The following is a 19,639-nucleotide window of genomic DNA, read 5'->3' as shown; positions in this document are numbered from 1 at the left end:
CTTCAACCAATTTCAACCATTCAAATGTCAAAATGTTCTTTCTTGGCCACATTTCTACTTAGAAACAACTTACTTTCAAATATTTACACTAATATTCTGTCTTTTCTGCATTTTTAAAAATGTTGTAATTGTTTAATATGGGAATGGTGTCTGATCGCTGCAGACATTCAGAGACACAGTTGATGTTGGTTGCCGCCAATAATCGGAACAAAGAAGAAGAAAACAGAAAGCGAGAGAGAGACACACCCTCTTCTCAGTACCTTTGATGATAGTTGGTTTCATCACATTCCTTTGATTTAGCTTTGACATTTTTATCAGGTTTACAGAAGTAGCATCATAAATTAGCATCATGAGCTAATTCAACAAAGCGTTTCAGCAGCCCAGCGTTCGTAAACAATTTTCATCAGGTTTGTTAAAAACCATCAAACATTTTCCGATTGATTCAGTTTGTTCTTTTCAAGGTCAATTGGGCTCAACTGTCAATAACTCCTGTGTTAAAATGTATATCTTACCTGTTGCCAGTGGAGGAGCCAGTCAATATGTCCTTCAGAGAAATAAGAAGTAAGTCAGGTTTGCTGTATGCTGCCCATTGTGTGTAATAAACAGTTGTTGCTTGTGTGTGTATTGTCAATAACTGGCCTTACTTCTTCTCTGGCAGATTTCATTGAACAGATGAGGGCCTTGGACTACCCCAGGTTGATCTCTCTGGAGAGCTTCCGGCGACCAAACTTCCCTCTGCTGGCAGACGTCCTCAAATGGCTCGTCAAGAGGTACGACGGAACGTTACACGTCCTGCATCCTCCAAGTTTAAAAAGTCCTGAAACTTGTGATGATTTGTTTCTTGCACTCTGGAGTGGATCCGATGTTTTTACTTGCTGTATGGATGTGGGCCACTTCAGGCTGCGATGCGGCACGACTTGCCTTCTTGTGGCTCGGACAAAATGGTTGTTAGCCTAAAGTTGCCGTTTTGTAAATAGCAAGCGTGACTCAAATATCCCAGACACATGTTGGTAAACAGGCGGTAGGCCTTCTCTGCCCATGAGGTAAATGACAAGTACGGCCCAATAGCACAAAACAAATTCGAGCCACCTTTAAGACTTTGAGTAGACATGCTGTGGCTTACCTGAGGCCCAATTCTGGCAAAAAGGAGCGGACCGTTCCAGTGCCATCATTCCACGCAGTGTGTCGGCTTAATCTTGGCCACAACAATTGTACTATGTGGGTTGGATCAGAGAATAATGTGATAATTCTCGTCTTACTTTGCTCCCCCACGTAGCTTTGAGCCCCACGTGAACATTCCCACCGATGTGGCCTCAGAGACAGCCAGGGTGACGTTCGTCCGAGCTGTGGCCCAGTTCATGGTGACGAAGGCTCAAATACAGCTCAACCTGAAGCATCTCTACCAGGCCAATGGCTATGCGGTGAGAGAGATGTTAAAAATCTCCTCTCAGCTCTACGCTGCTTTGAATAACGAGCACACGACCGCCGAGGACCGGGTCGAAGTGGGTGACAGGGAGTTCAAGTTCGACTGCGGCTCATGGGTGAGATGCAGGTTTCATGCTGCGTAATGTTAACGTCCATGTTTCTTTATCTTCAGTTTAAAAAGCTGTGAGCTGTAAGGAGTCTGAGCAATAACAATTATAAGTAGGTTTTAACTTTTATTTCATTACTTGGTTTAAAAAGTACAAGCATGTTTTTCCCCCATAGAATTTACTGTTAGTGTGACATTATACTCAGGAAATACCACCGTGTGTGCGTCTGACTGTGTCTCACTCTGTCTTCTCTGTAGATGTCTGATCTGAAAGCAGTTCGACAGCTGACGTCCGAGGTCACGGCTTCAGGAGCCTCTCTGTGTGATTTACTGAGAGAAGAGGTGTCTCTCAGGGTGAGGAGTCACAGACATTTACTGACACGCTGGTTTCCACTCTCCTTCACCTGGAGTCCACATTTGGATATTTGAGATAAATCACTTTACTGTTTGAAGAATGTTATAGAAAAGGTAATACGTCTGGTGATCTTTTCACACTTTACTTCTCTGTTGATGTGGGTTTTGTTGCTGCAGTTGATGAGAACAGCAGCACGATGGTGAAGTACAAACACACCAGAGTCTTTCCTGACTCCTTGTTTGCAATGTCCCAACAGAACAAGAGAACAGCGGCCATCACCAGACCTCTGGACATCAACGAGACCCAAAAGGCCTTCAGAGCCGCCATCAAGGAGGTTTTGGTTCGTTTTCATCCAGAAAATCTTCATCTTTTAAGAAATTCAAACATTTCCATGAAATGCCACAACTTGTCTTTGTGTTTATTTCCCAGTCGAGTGCAGAGAAGACCGCAGACTTGCTGCGTAGCGTTGAGTCTGACGCAGCCATTCTGGACGCTAAGATCGAGAGAAAGATGAAGGAGGTGGAGTGGACTCAGATGAGACTTCAGACATGTCAGAGCATCAGGTCAGTTTATGACGGGACAGTTATTTAAACTCTGCTTCATTTAACTTGAGCTTTATCGATGACTTCAGCCGACTTGAAGTTTTCTTTCTTCAACTTGCAGAAAATATTTGGACGTCTATGTTCAGCAGCTTGCTGGTGGCGTGCAAAGTAATTTTTTTGTTCCTCATTATTTTTCAGGCCGGTGTACATGGACGAATATGAGGAGATCGAGGCACAGCTGGAAAAAGCTCATGAGAACTATGCGATTAAGTTCAGGTGCCTCACTCACCTGGATTCTCTGATGGATCAGTACAACAAAGTGGAGCAGCAGAAGCTTCAGGTATGTGAGGTTTGGATTTGAAAACATACAAAAGTAGAAAATCTGGCAGGTTACTCTACGGACGGTTCTAATGAGAGAGTAATTTATCCTTCTCTCATGATCTGAACTGCCTTGAAACATCATTATTCTAGTTACAGCGATCTCTAGACATCCAACAACCATGTGAGCGTGACTTAAAGGAGCGGGAGCACTTGTAAGAGCTGTGACAACTGAGTGTCCCTCTATAATCTGCAGGCTGAGAAAACTATATAGCACAATTCAAATTCAGATGTTCAGACTAGAGATTGACACTGAAAGAACAAAAATTGACGAATGTGTGAAATCTTGTCGTCGCCCCTGCAGGAGGCTGAAAACGCCAGAAGGAGGATGGCGAGTGATAGTTTGTGGGGCGCCGGTGAGTCAGACACACACAAACGAAAAGCTAAAAGTCCTGAGCAAACCTCATCCCTTGTTTTTCAAACCCTTTCTTTCATGATTACGATTCCTGCAGAGGACGACGAGGATATACAGATATTGACGAATGTGTGACATTCGTAACAAGGTTAGTACGCTCACCGTCACATAATGTCGACAATGAAAACACTTATTCTTATATCATGTTATCATGGAAACACACAAACAGTTTGTTATTTATTGTCGCTGTGAGTTGGTGAAGTAATAGAGACACTTTAACTTCTTTTGCTGCAGATCAATCGACATATCTTCATATTAATTTAGATTTTGCTCCGTTAACAGAAAGTACAATTTCCGGTTACGTGCAGAATTAGGTACACACCAGGATCTTTAGGTAATGACACACTGACACATTCATGAGTTGAGCCTTTTCCCTGCTTCTTATTTCCCCGAACATCTCGTCACACATCAGATGAACTTGTATATTTCAATTCAGGAGAGACTTCGTTTGTTCTAAAACATTTCAATGTGCTTCTAATCAGTGTTTTCAGATTGATGAGGAGGAGGAGGAGGAGGAGGAGGAAGAGGAGGAGGAGGAGGAGGAGGTGGTTCTGATGTCCAGGAGTGGTCAAACCTCCACGATGGCCCCGAGTCTGTTTTCCATCAGTGAAGAGTTCTGAAGGAAAAAACAACGCTTCAGCTGTTCCTGTGTTCCAGCTTTAATCACAGCATCTCACTTCCTGTGGTGTTGATCTGTAAAGTTCGTACCTCTCCCTGTTTCTTAATCGACTCAGTCTGAGAGGTATGAGGAACTTCAATATAGAGAAATTATAGTTTACATTCTAACACACAAAAAAAGAAGGGAATAAAAAAGAACTGAAACATAAATCAGTGTGGATGTTTGACAGTAATTCCTTCTTTCTTAGTGTTTGACTGCACGGGACTCGTGTGGACACTAGAGGGCCTACGACACATGCATCTGCAGCCTCTCCACTGTCCTCATGTGACTGTGATGTTTCAGCTGCAGCCTGTAGTTCTTGAATAAGTTCCAGCAATTCTTCTCTTTTACTCCTCATCTCCTGTGTTTTGTTTTTTTTGTGTCTTTTGCTCCAAATCCTCTCGCTGCAGGGGATTTCATCGCACTTCTCCCTCTTTGTTGTTAAACACGGTGGATCTATTGCAGATTTATTTATTTATTTTTGACTCAGATTGACTGAAAACACAATGTAATGTAGTCAGTCCCATGGAGATCACCTGTGTCTCATGATGGGTCTGTTTTCCAGGACAGCTTAAGAAGAACATTTTAGAAAAGTAGCTCAGAGCAGCTGTAAATCACTCTGGAGGCGGCCGTCCTCACATATTTGAGCGAGTGTGTAGGAAGGAGGCGAGTGAGGGGGGAGGCCGAGGCTGAGAGGGGAGACAAATGTTCACGTGAGGTCTCTGCTGCAGTTTGCCAAAAGGCAGATGGGAGAGTGAAGTCAGCTGCAAGAGGCATCGACGCTCTGATGAGAGCAAGAGTGTGGCCGTCAGTTAATAATGTTTCACCTCATGGTCGGTGTGAAGCATGCTGGGGGAAACGAAGGCTGCAATACAGATGAATGTAACTCCTGACGCAGCCACATCCGGCTCAACACCTAAACAAACACGAGAGGAACAAATCTGCTGTGAATCTGCAGGGCCCCCCCCCCGACAGTTTCACCCACTTTCTTTTCCTGTACTACTACTCACTCATATCTGAGTGGCCGGCCTTCGCTCGGCCTTCACTTGATAACTGCTCAGGGCGTCTTCCAACCCTTTCCCCCCCCACGTGGCCTTTTATTGTTTCGTCCCCTTTCATCACCGCGTCCACCTTATCTCCTTTTCCAGGGCCAAGGTGATGACAAACCCGAGAAGTGGGTTATTTATTGAGCCGCACGTGCACAAGACACAGTTAGAGCCGAGCAGTCCAGAAATCTGTCCCCGAGCCGGCAGGGTGGCATTTTGCAGGAGTGAACCCACTCAGCATTATGACTCAAATATCTAACGTCTGAAATATTTCTCTCTCTTATGGTTTCTGAGCCATACCCGCCCACTCTCGCCCCAAAGAATGAGGCCTGTCCGCCCATCCCCCCCCCCCCCCGTCCGCCTGGCTTTGCTGTATGTGTTGAACAGGAGCCAAAAGCTGCATCTGGGAGAACCTGATCTGACCTTCTGTGGAAGACGGAGACAGAGTGAAGCAGTTGCAGCCAACACACAGTTGCCGTTTGTTTTGTCAGGCGAAGCAGCGACTGAGAGAGGGATTGTGCGGGCGGGCGAGCATACTGGAAGAACCAGAAACTGTTTACAGAGGCTGAAGCGGGGGGGGGGGGGGGGGAGATTGTGCATATGGAGAGAGAGAGAAGTTGTAGTAGAGGGGTGTGTTCTCCACTCTCGTGAATAAAAGACAGTGACAGGAATTTAACCTCATCTGAACTCCTTGTTTCTATTAATGCCGCTCTCCGTCCCCGCAGCGCGACCCGTCTGCTCGGTCACCGATTCATAACAGGGTGGACGAGAGGCCGAGGAGGAGGATGCAGGGGCGAGCAGGCCTCACAGTACATCTCATCGAGAGGTCAGAGGTCAACCCTGACGAGCACACGTCTCATGTTTCGTAGCCGCTCACCCAGTTTTAGCAAGAGGCCGGAAAAGTCAGTTCTTATCAAGCGCAGCTCGATGTACAGTCGTACAGTCGGTGTGACACAACTTAAATTATTCCTCGAGTATAAATAAAGGTTTAAAAAATACTTTGCAGTAGTTTAGTACAGTTACTTCTGAAGTAGCCTGACAAACAATGGAAGTAGAGCAAGTACCTTAAATACTGTATTACTGCAGTATCTGATTATAGATCACAGACTGCAATTACTACCTTTGTGTACCCCCACAAATCATTTCATGACCCCTGAGATGTGCCCAGCTGTGAACATCTGGACTAAGCTGCCTGGTTTGTAAAGTAGTTAAAACCACAGCAACTCAAATTCCAGCAGCAACAACAGTAAAATAAATTGACGCCGCAGCATCGGGGGTAATAATAATATACGACCATACGTCAGACACAGGGAGCGACTGTTCAACATAGTTTTGAAAGAAGCCACATTAACTTGTAGTGGAGTATTTCTACATTATTTCTTTAGCAGGTAAACAATCTGTGCGTCACATCTGAGCCACGTTCTCTGCAGCGTGACGACCTCGGCCTCGTTGCTTGACTTTCATCCGCAGCTTGTGTGAAGTGTGAAGTGCAGCAGCAGGGTAACACACTCTATAATCACAGTCCAGACCGCGGAGACACAGACCCAGTGTTGTTGTTTTCTCTGTGAATCCCTCACGTGCTGCGTTCAGCTCCAGACTCCACTCATCTTTGACGTTTCTATTGTTTGTGCACGTTTATCCGAGCGCACATGGTCAAACGGAGCTGGTCAATAAAGACCATGCAAAGGGGGGGGGGCCGGGGGCTCCATGTTATCCGAATCTCTAAACCTTCCTGTGATAGTCGCAGGGTCAATGTATTTACTTATCAATACATCTCCTCTGATGTGCTTCAGCCTCTTGTTGTTTTAAACCTGTGTCAACATTCAAATGATTTCCCTTCGACGTGCGTTCACAGAAACATCTGGATTAATCTGAACTGTGACGTTCCTGAGGCTCTACGCTCTGGCTCGGTTCAAGGTCGTTGTTTTTAAGCTTTATCTCTTCAGATGAGCGTTATCTCCTCCTCTGTCAATGTAAATCTCGTTGTAAACTATCTTACAGAATCACTGGAACCGAGACTTTGAACCTGGTTAAACATGTGTAGGGTTTTTTTTTCATGTTTCGTTTTCAGTGTGAGAGGTGACAAACCGGAGAAGTGGTTATATGAAGATAAACGCTAATGGCTTTGGTTTAGATTTTATTAGGGTTGTTATACTCACTGGTGCAACTACGGCTCTGCATAAACCAAATGATCGGATCTGCTTCAGTTGCTCAAACAATGAACGTTGATCAGATCGGCTGCCGATGGTCTCATACACGGTCAGAGGCCACATCTGTGGACACAGGTTTGGCCTAAAACCAGCGGAGTGGGGAACTTGTGTTTACTTAATGGAACAGTCGGTTTTTATTGTATTTTGATTCAACCCGAGCTGAACTGACGAGGGGCCACATCACCAGAGAGGTGAAGTGATGATTAAACATCAGCAGCCAAACAGAGCCCACACATTTCCAGGATGGATATAAAGTTCATTCGTGCCGTCGCCAAAAATGTGCTGAACTCCCGAACTCCTCATCGTCTCCGGTTCGTAGCTCTTCACTCTGAGTCCTGAGGACACAATGCTTTGAAAGTGGGTCACGGACATTTACTGTCATCTTTGCATTTTTTCAGCTGCAGATTTGAGTCACAGATTCATAGATGTAGTAAATATATACATTTATACTTAACTTTCTCAAGGTGTTCAGAAAGGCGTGGTGAAATGAAATGATGATGATGAAGAAGATGATTTCTTCACATCCTGCACATTTCATTTTAACATATTCAAGATATTAACACTTGTGTTGTATCGATATTCATTGTTGAAATATTTCATGTTTGTATTTGAATATTTAGAATTTATTCTGTTGGTGTCTAATCTTGTGAACTCTAATGCTGCATCACAGGGGCCCCTGAGATAATCACATCCAGGTTGTCAGAATTCCTGGCTACACCCCTGCCAGGCATGTATGCATGTATGTATGAATGAATGAATGAATGAATGAATGAATGAATGTATGTATGGTGGTGGTCAGGTCAGGGTTTGCCTCCAGGGAATGAAACTACCAAACAGTGCGTGTGCACGTGCGCGTCTCTCTGAAAGGGTTAAACTCATAGTAAAAACCATCTTCGCAGAGCTCCGCCTCCCAATTGTTGAGTCTGTGTGCCTCAGGAATCACACCACTCCAGGGCCCGCCTCCCTCCTCCTGGGCCCCTCTCGGTCCCACCCACCGCTGGACCACATTGAAATGGGTCTGATGTTGTCAAACATCACAGAGCATCTCCTCCTCAGAGCCTCCTGCAGGAGCATCCCTGACGCAGCGCAGCACAAGGAGCCGTTGTTACCGCATGTGTGTGGTGTCAAACAGCACAGCATTGATATTAGTGTAGTGCTTTAACACACACAGACACACACAGACACACACACACTCATCAGAGACCTGACAGAGGGTGAATCAGTAGATGCGTCTTCCAGTGCGTCTGAAAACCATGACACGGCCGTTTTACGCGCCCCTGCTGCTCCTCCTCTGCGCCCTGCTCCAAACGCGTAAGTTCCATTTCGTTGTGTTTTCATCTCAGTAATTATGTGATAATTAATCTGCCACATTCTGTGGAACCCTGAGCTGCTTCAGCTTCATTTTGCTTGTTGGAAAAACGTTTCTGCACTTGTTTTAAATTACAGTGTCTGGTTAGAATCTTTGTCCATGTATTCAGTGTGTGTTGGTTTAAATTGCCCACTTCTGTGACAGCACCGGATGCAAGGTGATGGGGGGGGAGGGCACAGTTAGCCCCAGAATGTAGGTCAGATCTCCTCTATGCTTCTCTCCTCTCTCTCTCTCTCTCTCTCTCTCTCTCTCTCTCCCCCCCCCCCCCTCTCTATGGAAGAAAAAAGCAGAACCTCATCGATTCTCTCCCGTGCGTAATGCGTCTTTTTTTTTTTTTTTTTTAATGGCACCGACTTTCAGCCATCGCGCTTATTATTGTAATCATTTTATTCTCACTGTTTTTTTTGTTTTTTTTAAATGGTGCTTCTATGGTTTTCGTTTACTGGCGCTGCAGGTCCGACAGCCAATCAGGTTTCAGCAGAGTGAACACAGGCTGTGCGTAAAAAGCCGGTTTTTGAAGCTGGAAAAATGGAAATGTGGCACCACTTGCTTTTCAATCACTGAACCAAAAAAAAAAAAAGCATGAGAGTGAATGTGTGTTTTACAGGCGTGTGTTTTATATCCCACATGATGCAACACCCAGCCTGTTTGCAGGAGGCTTCAGTCTCTTTTACCTCAGACGCCCCTGCGCTGTGGGAAGGAGTGTGCGCGCCCTCCAACTTTATCCTCCAATACAAACACTGACATTGTCCCAGAGCAGCATTCCTTTACTTTTAGATTGCACACTGGGTTGGATGGGAAGCAACTGTCTGACCAGTTTGTTGGTTCTGGGAACTGGTTCGTGGCGAACATGTTGGAACTGGTTGTCGCCTATTTCCTCACCAGCCACAGAGACACACGTGTCATTGTTCCCCCGTGTTGTGAAATAGTTGTCTCTCACCTGTGACTGCACAGAGAAGTGTCATTAGGAGGAATCCTTACTTCTTGAAGTGTTAGACTCTGTTGTAATGGTTTCATTTTATGAAAGTTTCAAGTTCAATTTCAAATCTGTAAAAGATACAGTGGAAGGAAATGTGTGCAAAAACAAAGAGGACAGTTAAAAAAAAGTACTTTTAAAAGACAGAGTGCAACGCTTCAGTGAAAATGATTCAAAAAAACAAAACAAGAATTCAGTTAAAATAGATACTGATCAACAAACAGGTGTTTTTATCGTAAACCACGTAGAAGAGCTGAAGCAGCCACACGATCTGTTTCTCATCCAGTAAAACACAGCAGACAGATCCTCAGGGAATCAACCACTAAACCAGAGGATTGTTATTCTCCAGCTCTGATCTGCACCTGATCAATCATGGGGCCATTTAGTCCAGTTCGTCCCTCAAGGTCTGAACTTTAAGCCCTTTGAGTAAACAGTCAGCGTGAACCTGGATTCTGTGTCATCAGTTTCAGAGAATACGAGCTGATCAATGAAGTGAAAACAATCCACCGCATTCATGAGAGTTTCAGATCCACCTCCAAGTTTTTTCTCCCCCTGCATTTCTTCGGCGTGTGTGTGATCTGATCTTTATGGCAAAGGCAATAACGCACCTCCTCTCACATGGAGTCATAAAGAAATTATTAATGTTCGCCCCAGTGACTGTTTGTAATTACCGAGTCATAAAAAATACTACAACAGTGGCGTGAACTATTTCTTCAGGCCGCTGCTGCTGAAACATCAGCCGTGACCGACGGCACCAGATGTTTGACTCTACTCAGAAGCTGTTATGATTTACTGTGCTGTAAAAACTTTATCACGCACATCACGTGTGATTTATCTGTTTTCCTCCCATTCACGTGCAGGCCCCCCAAGTATGAATATTTCATCAGATTACATTTTTAATTCGTGGTAGTAACACATGCTGGATGCTCCCGGTGGTGTTGTGGTGGAACACCTCTCCTCTCTCGGGCCCCTGTCCGAAACAGGTGGTCCTGCGAGGGTTCGAACCCACGTGTCCAGCTGGAGGAACGACCCGCAGTAGCCTCTCGTACACGCTGCTCCACTCAACATGTTGATGTACAGTCTAATGGCTTCTTCCAGTTCACTGGTCTCACTGGGCCCAGTAAAGATGGGGGTTGGGCGAGCGAGAGCGACACTGTCTCAAGTATTTTATGCTGGCGGGGACATTGGACGGCGGATCAAGAGACTTCCTATGTGATTATCTTCTTGTCCTATCAGCAGCTCCCTGCCGGCGATGAGAGCTGCAGCTTGTTAGCGTAGGTGCGGCGAGGATCTGTGTTTGACTTGTAGTTTATCTGCCCTATTCAAACAAGCAGAAACATGCATGTGTGTGTGTGTTTGATCACGTGTGTGTCATGTACACACTTCCCAGCCCCCCAACTCCTGTGGCAGCGTGTTCACCACAATAAGACGTAGTTTCCCCCCAAGTGGGGAAGTGAATTATAATTATAACACTGATTTATGTATTACTCCTTTGCAGCCACGTCTGTGTGTATGAATCTTGCTTCGGGCCTTCAGACTGAGCCGTGTGTCGATATGTTTCTGTCACAGATGCACTGACAACGTGTGGAACCAACCAGTTCCAGTGTGGGAATGGGAAATGCATCACGGTCAGATGGGTGTGCGACGCCGCCGACGACTGCGGTGACGGCACAGATGAACTTCCTGCCACCTGTTGTGAGTGAAATGGGTTTAATACCAATCCCACAATCCTTTGCTCTCATTATATTCTCTTATAGTTCCAGTGACATTTTTCTGCGTGTTTCACTTTCAGTGGCTAAAACATGCCGGCCGACCGAATTCAGCTGCCAGGACCGTCTGAACCAGTGTATACCCAGCACCTGGCGCTGCGATGGAAAAGCTGACTGTGAGAATGGAGCCGATGAGGAGAGCTGTGGTGAGTTTACCGACCTCAGACGGTCAACGCCACTAACTCACCATTTGCTGCTTCCTCTTCTTCTTCTTCTTCTTCTTCTGCTGCTCTAAAGTTTTCCAGGTCGCTCTTTCCTCTGATCTGTCACATTTACCTCCTCAGCCCCAAAGCGGTGCACAAACACAGAGTTCCGGTGCAGGAGCGGCCAGTGTGTGTCTTCCTCCTTCGTGTGTGACGACGAGGCGGACTGCGACGACGGCAGCGACGAGGCCTCCTGTCCACCCACCACCTGCAGCGCCACGGCCTTCCAGTGCAACAACAGCATTTGCTTGCCACGCCTTTGGGCCTGCGACGGCGACGTCGACTGCCCCGACGGCTCAGACGAGTGGCCTCAGAACTGCGGCACGAATCGTCCCGCCTCCCCTGGCGCTCATCAGTGCACCTCCCTGGAGTTCCACTGCGGCAGTGGCGAGTGCATCCACGGCAGCTGGAAGTGTGACGGAGGGGCCGACTGCCTCGATCGATCGGATGAAGCCAACTGTGGTGAGTACGGTTACAACATTCTGTGCCTGTCGTTCACACACTGTCATTGGTTTCGATCCTTAGTTTCTGCCCCTTGGTTTCCTCCAGATCGTCCGACCTGTCGTCCTGATGAGTTTGAATGCGGTGATGGAACTTGCATCCATGGGAGCCGTCAGTGCAACCATCAATACGACTGCAGGGACCGGAGCGATGAAACCGGCTGTGTCAATGGTCAGTATCAACTTTCCTACGTCAAATCTCAAGCCTGTGTCTGTGATCGGTGATCCCATATATTCCATTTTCATGCTTCCCGCACAGCGACCCAGTGTGACGGCCCAACCAGGTTCAAGTGCCGCAGCGGGGAGTGTATCCTCGTATCGAAGGTGTGCGACAAGAACCGTGATTGCAGGGATTGGTCAGATGAGCCTCTGAGGGAATGTGGTGAGTACAGAGGCGCCTCGTTCATTGCTGTTAATCACTACCTCTGTGTTTTTAATGAGGGTGCAGCTCAAGAATGACACATCCTGAGAAAAAAAAAACCTTTTCTTCTCCTTCCCTCCGCAGGCTTTAACGAGTGCCTGTTCAACAACGGCGGCTGCTCTCATATCTGCAAAGACCTGAAAATTGGCTACGAGTGCCGGTGTCCTGCTGGATTCAGCCTGGTGGACCAAAAACGCTGCGAAGGTAACGGCCTCCGATCCAGTTACCATCGGAAACAGTCAGATATCCGTGTGCGCAGTCATTTTTCTAAATGTCACATTGTTTCTCCTCGTTGGATCAGATATTGATGAGTGTGCCAACCCGGACACCTGCAGCCAGATCTGCATCAACCAGATCGGCAGTTACAAATGCGACTGCGAGGAGGGTTACCAAGTCGACCCAGCGACCAAAGCCTGCAAGGCCATCGGTAAATATGAGCTCACAGTGTTCTTTCTAGTTTGTTGTTGTGTAGCCTCGTCCAATGTTATTGTATCTTCACTTTAACTCCCTCTTATGTCCCAGTGAGACTTGTCACTTTGTCTTCAGGCCGAAATCTCATAGTAGCTGTTGTGCATTTTGTAAAATTTCACATCTTTCTTTGTAGAAACGGATAAATCAGATCCAGAATTAGACTCTGGAAGACTTTTGTTAGTTGTATTAACGGACCCATCTACTCTTATTTTGTAGGAACGATAGCCTACCTTTTCTTTACCAACCGCCATGAGGTCAGGAAGATGACCCTGGACAAAAGTGAGTACGCCAGAGTGATCCCCCGTCTCAAGAATGTCGTCGCTCTGGACATGAACATCGCCACCAAAGAGATCTACTGGTCGGACATCTCCCAGAAGAAAATATACAGGTGAGTTAAAAAAAACGACGATCAGAATTGAAATCAGAGCCTGCGTCTGTTGCTCCTGTCTGACGCTGGTCGTCACTTTCACCAGAGCCCAGATGGACGTGGCCGAAGACTCCACTCGTCACAGCACGGTCATCGGCAGCGGCATCGATGCTCCTGAAGGCATCGCCTTTGACTGGATCCATGGTAACCTGTACTGGACTGACAGCATCCGCAGCACCGTCTCCGTGGTGACCGCGGACGGCAGCCGTCGCAAAACTCTGTTCAGTCGAGGGTTGTCGAAGCCCCGGGCTATAGTGGTTGACCCCCACAGCAAGTGAGTCTGACAACATTAACAAACAGACATTTTCTTTACGTGCTCGCAAACCAAAGACTCATCGTGTCGGATCATTTTTACGCCTCTCAGCTTCGTCTACTGGACGGACTGGGGAACTCCGGCTAAGATTGAAAAGGGGGGTCTCAATGGAGGAGACCGCACCGCTCTGGTCACTGACAACATCGAGTGGCCCAACGGCATCACACTGGGTAAACTCCAGCGTTCACGCTTCTCTGGTTTCAAGTCTTCTATTAAAAAATCTATGCACGTGAATGTCCGTGGTCACTCTGGTGTGACCTGTCGACCCTCCGCCTGCTTCCCCCACAGACCTGTTGAACCAGCGGCTCTACTGGGTGGACTCCAAGCTGCACACGCTCTCCAGTATCGACGTGCAGGGCGGCGGCAGACACACCCTCATCATTGACGAACACAAGCTGGCTCACCCACTGGGACTCACTGTGTTTGAGGTAATTATTTACCATCTGATAAATCCACCTCCAGATGGCAGACAGGATGTGGGCAATGACGCAACACCTCTGGCCTCCCTGTGTCCCGGACAAAATGGATGTGGCCAAAATATCCCGAAACAAATGTGGGCCTTTTTCTCTTTCACCTTCAATCATTCAACCTCTGTCGTGTTGTGTTTCCAGGAGAGAGTTTTCTGGACGGACGTCAGTAACAATGCCATCCTCAGTGCAAACAGACTGACGGGCGAGGACATCGCACCAGTGGCGGAGCACCTATCATCCCCGGAAGACATTATTCTTTACCACAACCTCAAACAACCTGCTGGTAAGAGAGCTCCTACACCTGTATCACACACAATGGATAAAGATTATCTCGATTTGGTGACTGAGGTAGTGACTCACGGAGCCAGTGAGTCACACTCATGATAAAAATCCTACACAAGTGTTTTTATCTTTGCTCATTAGATGAATTATATCCGTTTCTTTTTATCAGTCTATGTTGACATCCAAAGCTAATTTAAGTTTAGCTTATTAACTTACTTTTTCACACATACCTGATACAAACACACTATTTTTATTCAACACATTATTGTTTATATTATATTCATCTTATTATTAATTTGTATTGGCTCAAACTGTAAAACTGTGTCATCCATATCCACCATTTACCACATGATCCACTTTAGGTTCACATCCATTGATTGACCTTCTAATGTTTAAATGAGTTGAACTCAAATCTTAAATGTGTGTTTTTGTTACAGGGAGGAACTGGTGCCAGGTTTCCAACGGCGGCTGTGAGTTCATGTGCTTGGCCGCTCCTCAAGTGGGACGACATCCGCCCAAATATACCTGCGTCTGTCCGGACAACATGATGCTCGCCAGAGATATGAGGACGTGTGTGCCTGGTGCGTAAAGTCGCTAAAAAAAGAAAATTGATGACGAAGAAGCAAAGCCATGATCTCACCCTTTACCTTCTGTTCTCCACCAGCTGTTCCTACATCTGCAGCTCCTGCGCAGCCTCAGATTCCACCTACCGTTCCTGCCCGTCTGCCGCCAGCGCCACCTCGGACCACGCCCAGAACCACGCCCAGAACCACACCCAGAGCCACGCCCAAACCCCAGGTCCACACCACCACCGCGGTGCCTGTCGTAATCACCAGCTCTGCAGCCAAGCCAGCACCGAGCACCACCAAGCCTTTGGTCAGGACCACCACACCCCAGCCGAGGACCACCACACCCCAGCCAGTGAAGCCTAAGATCCTGCAGACCACCACAGAGGCTCCGGCCACCTCTCCAGGTAAGAGCCATCGTGGTGTTTGGTTGTTGGTTTTCACGTTGCACCGTCCTGGCGTGAAGCAGGCGCATCATTCACTGTGTTTACTTTTCCTTCAGACGTGCGACCTGTTTTTGCTACAGCCGTACCCAAGACGGCCTCCCCCACTCCGATAGCTCTGTACATTGTCCTCCCTCTGGGTGAGTCCATGAGTTTCCTCATGGAAAAAATACCAAATATTTGAAGTATCACCTCCCACGTCTCACCTCTCTCTGGATTTCTTTCCCTCGTGCAGCGATCGTCTGTCTCGTGGCGGTTGGCGGCGTGCTGCTGTGGAGGAACTACAGGCTGAAGAACACCAACACGATTCACTTTGACAACCCCGTCTACCAGAAAACCACCGAGGACCAGGTGCACATTTGGAGGAGCAACAGCCCCGATGGTTACTCCTACCCGAAGGTGAGTTTGACACGAGTCGCTTAAGTTCTCGCTGCATTTTAGCCAAAGTTTCCGTTTTAGAAGTCGACGACAATTCAATCATGGTTTGTTTTAATCTGGTCTGAATCAGATGACTCGTTTTTTTAAACTTGGAGTTTTTTCTCAGCAAAACAAAACATCACTGCAACACCTGTGAGAAAGTTTACTCTCGGTCAAATCGCTCGATGCATATTTCTGTGACAGAAACATCGCTTAGCAATTTACCCCGGAGCCGCCCACTACTATTACACAGGCTGCTGCGGTGCGTTCGCTCCGCTGTCCGCAGGAGTCGTGTCGCTCAAACTTGCAGACATCACCAGGTGGTTGGATTTGATCGAGGTCAGATCACGATCACAACAAACGGTTTTTTCCAGGGGTTTGGTTCTTGGGTGCAGCCGATCCAGAGCAAAACAAACCACAGTGCGATTTTAACCGGACTAAAACCCGAAGGTGTTAAAACACAGATTTTTAAATGTTTTGTTTTCATTTGCTCTCCCATCAGAGACAAGTTGTGAGTTTGGACGAAGAGGCAGACAATCCAGCCTTCACGGAAAACTGAGCGACGTGGAGAGAAGACGTCGACGATAAGCTAACCCTGGACGTCCCTTTTTTAGTGTATTTCTGTTTTTTTTACCTCACTCAGCACAACTATATGGAAGTCAAAGCCAGTTCCAGACAAGCTTGAACCACTAAATCCTCACAGATGAACCGGCGCTCCGCAGCGGAGAAACTTTCTTATCCGAACTGTGATGAGTCACCTGGAGAACTGTGATCGTTGCAGCCACATCACTGCGTCAGTTTGACTGAACCCAACCGGACACAACCCTCTAACTCATGTTACATAGATTTCACAGATGAGTGTTTGTAAATATCACATATTATTATTTTTGTATTCCGCCGCCGATGAAACTTTATCACATCTTGAACTATTTATAGTTTAAAGCATCAGTCGAACACTTGGGGTGAATTGTGCGGATTCGCTTCCTCGGCTCAGAATGAAGGCACCTCCACCTGCAGCGTTCAGCTCGGTTTAGCACGAGGAAACTGCAAACGTGGCTCTGTCCGCAAGTTTGAAAAGCCGCCAACATGCATCTGAGGAGTCTGGACACAGAACCTGCAGAACCAAGTCATTTTTACTGTTGTACAGATTAAATGATGAAATTGTTCATAATTAAGCTTTCGAGTTGGTGAAAGGCAGATTTTTTTGATTTGTATTTTAATATTAGGACAGAGCCGGGTCGCCTGATAATGGCCTTTATGCACAATCTTCTAATATAACGTCTCAAACTTTTATTGTTTGACTGGAAACTGGTTTTTAATCCCAAGACATTGTTCATGTTATTGTTATTGAAGTCACTGCTGTAGGTAACCTCACAGAAACCTCCACACCTTGAATACTGTACCCTCACTTTAATTTACTGACCGTTAGCAGCTGTCTGTGATTTCACACTGCTCCTGCTCCGTTCTAATGATTTGTGGTCGACCGTCTATCCACAGGAGAGACGTCTTTAAATTCCCTCTCCCTCTCAGGAGGACCAGAGCATTCCTCAAAGTCGGAGGAGCTTTTGATGCAGTCACGTGTGACCGCCGGGGCCTCGCCTCGTGCCCTGCACCAGGCCACGTGTGTGTATATTTACATCCTGCCTTAAAAAAAAAAACCAGAACCTCCGTTTGCCTTATTCCAGCATTCCTGACGGAAACAGAGCCAGGGGCCCCATCGTGGCTTTTTCTATTTTTTTGAGCTGATTTATATGTTTTTTTTGATAAACGTGTGCCTTTTTAAATTTCTTTATTTGTTGTGGATGTGCGTACAATCAATGTGTCTGCCTGTTTACAAAGGACTGTGCGAGGGAAGTGGCAGCGTTAACGTGCACCCAACAAAGATGTCGTTGTGATGTGGGCCCGGGGGGCCCTCGGAGAAATAATTCACAAAAATCAAATCCACTGACCGACGAGCAGATCAACTGTGTAAATATCATGTTCATAAATGTAAATATCTCTCGTGCGATATGTTTTTGGTAAGAATGTCAGCGGTTTAGTCTTCGTTGTGAACTTTCAACATCAGCTGTACATAAATAAATGCTTCTATTTATTATAGAATCACTTTTCTCCGAGTTGTTTTTTTTTGTGCCTGAATGTTCATGGATGCATTAGAAGCCATTTCACCTTTTTCACTTCTCCCTTCATGGGATCCAGTAGAAAATATTAAATATATATAAACAAAACATGAATATGAATACAAACAACTTCATCTCTTAACTTCTTTATTCATCTTGCGGCTCCATATTGTGTTTATCTGTTTTAGTAGTAACATCAGTTGTAACATTAGTTTTTGCAATTTTAACAATTTATTAATTCTTAGCTATTTTTTATTGAATCATCTGTTTAAGTTCGTTGAACATTTTCAGCAGTTTATATTAGATTTATCCGATAGCTTCAGTTGTTTATCCACCAGTTTCTTTCAGCGGTTTATTTGATAAATTTCCACAAACTAAAAAGCAATGGATACTCAAAACTATTTTATATATTATCTCTATCAAACGGTTTCAACTGTTCATAAACCAGTTTTAGTTTATTTCAATTGTTTATCCATTGGAGTTGAGTTATTTTTACTGTCTGTGTTTGGGAATCACTTCCTGTACGACGGTCGTCCACAACATGAACTTTTCTATTTCTCCTTGATGTAGTCACTTCCTCCTGTTTTCTCTCCTGGTGTAAAATCTTTTACACTGTACGATCTTCTCCACTTTACTTTCCATCCCCGTGTTGTTGCCGAACCGAACTTGAGGTACGTGGCAGAGGAGAAGTTTTGAAAAATGTGAACGTTTGACTGTTTAATGGCTCTGGTATGCACACATGGCGGAGAACACGGAGGGAGGCCTTTATTTCTTCCCTGTGCTCCCCTCCCTCTTTCTCTTGGGGGGCCTGCTGGTGTTTTTGTGTAGTTTTTTTTTTTTTTTTTTCTTTTTGTGGAATGCGAGACTTTCCTGGAAAGTCCAGACGTCACAGTGAAGAAGAGACACGGTTTCTTAGAATCCTCCAACGCTGTGAGATCATGTGTCGGAAAAATAACATCACTACTTGTGGGAAAGTCTCTCCAGTTCATTTTTAACTTTCCCCTCTTGAAATCAAAAGATTTGATGACGTGGAACAAAGTCTGGACGCATGAATCCTTTGGTGATTTACTTTTTCACCATTAATGTGATTTTCAAGGAGCAGTTTCAACTTCACAAACATGGTCGAGGTCTTTCTGAGCCAACAGAGCAGTTTATTGAACTGATTTGTGTTTGCACAAGCAGGACGAGCGGTCTGTGGACACGTTCGTGATGCGTTTGTGATGCATTTATTTTGCGCTTTAGGACGACTTGACAGCAGCAGCTACCGCAGAAGAGAACTGTGGAAGCAAACATCTGTGTGACCCCAAACATCTGCATCTCTGGACTCCTCGTGTGCAAAGCTCAAGGTTTTGAGTGGAAGTGATGAGCTGATGCAAGTCACGGAAAAGAGCAGTGACGCATCCACAGACTCACAACACGCAGATAAGAAACAAACCAGTTGATGCTGACTTTCAATCCATACTCTCCAGTGAAACATAAACTGTAGACAAACATTAACACAACTCATCCTGGGACTCTCAGCACTTGTTGCCAAATCAAGAACTGGATACGATATGTTTTTGTTTGCTCATCCGACAGAAAAAGTCTTTTTTTCGAAGAAAGGTTTAACCCGAATCTTTTGACGTCATTGATCGTTCATTTAAACGCAGAAGGTCAAGCGTGACCGTCAGGATCTTTCCAGGTTTGACTTGTGAATGGAATAAACACAGCTGAGGTCACCGACGGTTTTCTACTTCTACATTTAATGTTTTTTTTATCTC

At 45.9% G+C, this 19,639-nt stretch overlaps 2 protein-coding genes across 2 annotated transcripts; both read left to right on the top strand.

Annotated features, from left to right (window-relative positions):
- Positions 1–300: 300 nt before the first annotated feature.
- Positions 301–3,841, top strand: LOC109644079 (clusterin-associated protein 1 homolog). The gene is made up of 11 exons (XM_069525263.1): positions 301–407; positions 523–561; positions 659–770; positions 1,277–1,541; positions 1,790–1,885; positions 2,143–2,226; positions 2,316–2,449; positions 2,627–2,768; positions 3,111–3,162; positions 3,259–3,290; positions 3,704–3,841. The coding sequence occupies exons 2-11, from the start codon at positions 540–542 to the stop codon at positions 3,839–3,841; spliced, it is 1,077 nt and encodes a 358-aa protein (XP_069381364.1). The 5' UTR covers positions 301–407; positions 523–539.
- A 4,330-nt stretch (positions 3,842–8,171) lies between these two features.
- On the top strand, positions 8,172–17,862 carry ldlra (low density lipoprotein receptor a). Its single transcript, XM_069525189.1, has 18 exons — positions 8,172–8,446; positions 11,050–11,175; positions 11,273–11,395; positions 11,534–11,914; positions 12,002–12,124; positions 12,212–12,334; positions 12,458–12,577; positions 12,675–12,800; positions 13,061–13,232; positions 13,318–13,545; positions 13,636–13,754; positions 13,873–14,012; positions 14,196–14,337; positions 14,774–14,917; positions 15,001–15,309; positions 15,405–15,485; positions 15,581–15,744; positions 16,265–17,862. Exons 1-18 carry the CDS (start codon positions 8,362–8,364, stop codon positions 16,319–16,321), a joined length of 2,763 nt encoding a protein of 920 aa, XP_069381290.1. The 5' UTR covers positions 8,172–8,361; the 3' UTR covers positions 16,322–17,862.
- Positions 17,863–19,639: the final 1,777 nt, after the last annotated feature.

This window comes from Paralichthys olivaceus, chromosome 5 (genome assembly GCF_024713975.1).
Source record: "Paralichthys olivaceus isolate ysfri-2021 chromosome 5, ASM2471397v2, whole genome shotgun sequence".
In the NCBI taxonomy this organism is placed as follows: domain Eukaryota; kingdom Metazoa; phylum Chordata; class Actinopteri; order Pleuronectiformes; family Paralichthyidae; genus Paralichthys; species Paralichthys olivaceus.
The sequence above is the reverse complement of the archived record's forward strand: the minus strand, read 5'-3'. Positions and strand labels throughout refer to the sequence as shown.

What these genes read in the sequence shown, in the direction of transcription:
- LOC109644079 (XM_069525263.1), top strand. Translation starts at nt 540, where the DNA reads ATGTCCTTCAGAGAAATAAGAA. An exon ending in GTCCTTCAGAGAAATAAGAA is followed by an intron (nt 562 to 658) that starts GTAAGTCAGGTT and finishes CTTCTCTGGCAG; the next exon opens with ATTTCATTGAACAGATGAGG. An exon ending in ATATACAGATATTGACGAAT is followed by an intron (nt 3,291 to 3,703) that starts GTGTGACATTCG and finishes GCTTCTAATCAG; the next exon opens with TGTTTTCAGATTGATGAGGA.
- ldlra (XM_069525189.1), top strand. Translation starts at nt 8,362, where the DNA reads ATGCGTCTTCCAGTGCGTCTGAAAACCATGACACGGCCGTTTTACGCG. An exon ending in CTGCGCCCTGCTCCAAACGC is followed by an intron (nt 8,447 to 11,049) that starts GTAAGTTCCATT and finishes TTTCTGTCACAG; the next exon opens with ATGCACTGACAACGTGTGGA. An exon ending in TGGGACTCACTGTGTTTGAG is followed by an intron (nt 14,013 to 14,195) that starts GTAATTATTTAC and finishes TTGTGTTTCCAG; the next exon opens with GAGAGAGTTTTCTGGACGGA.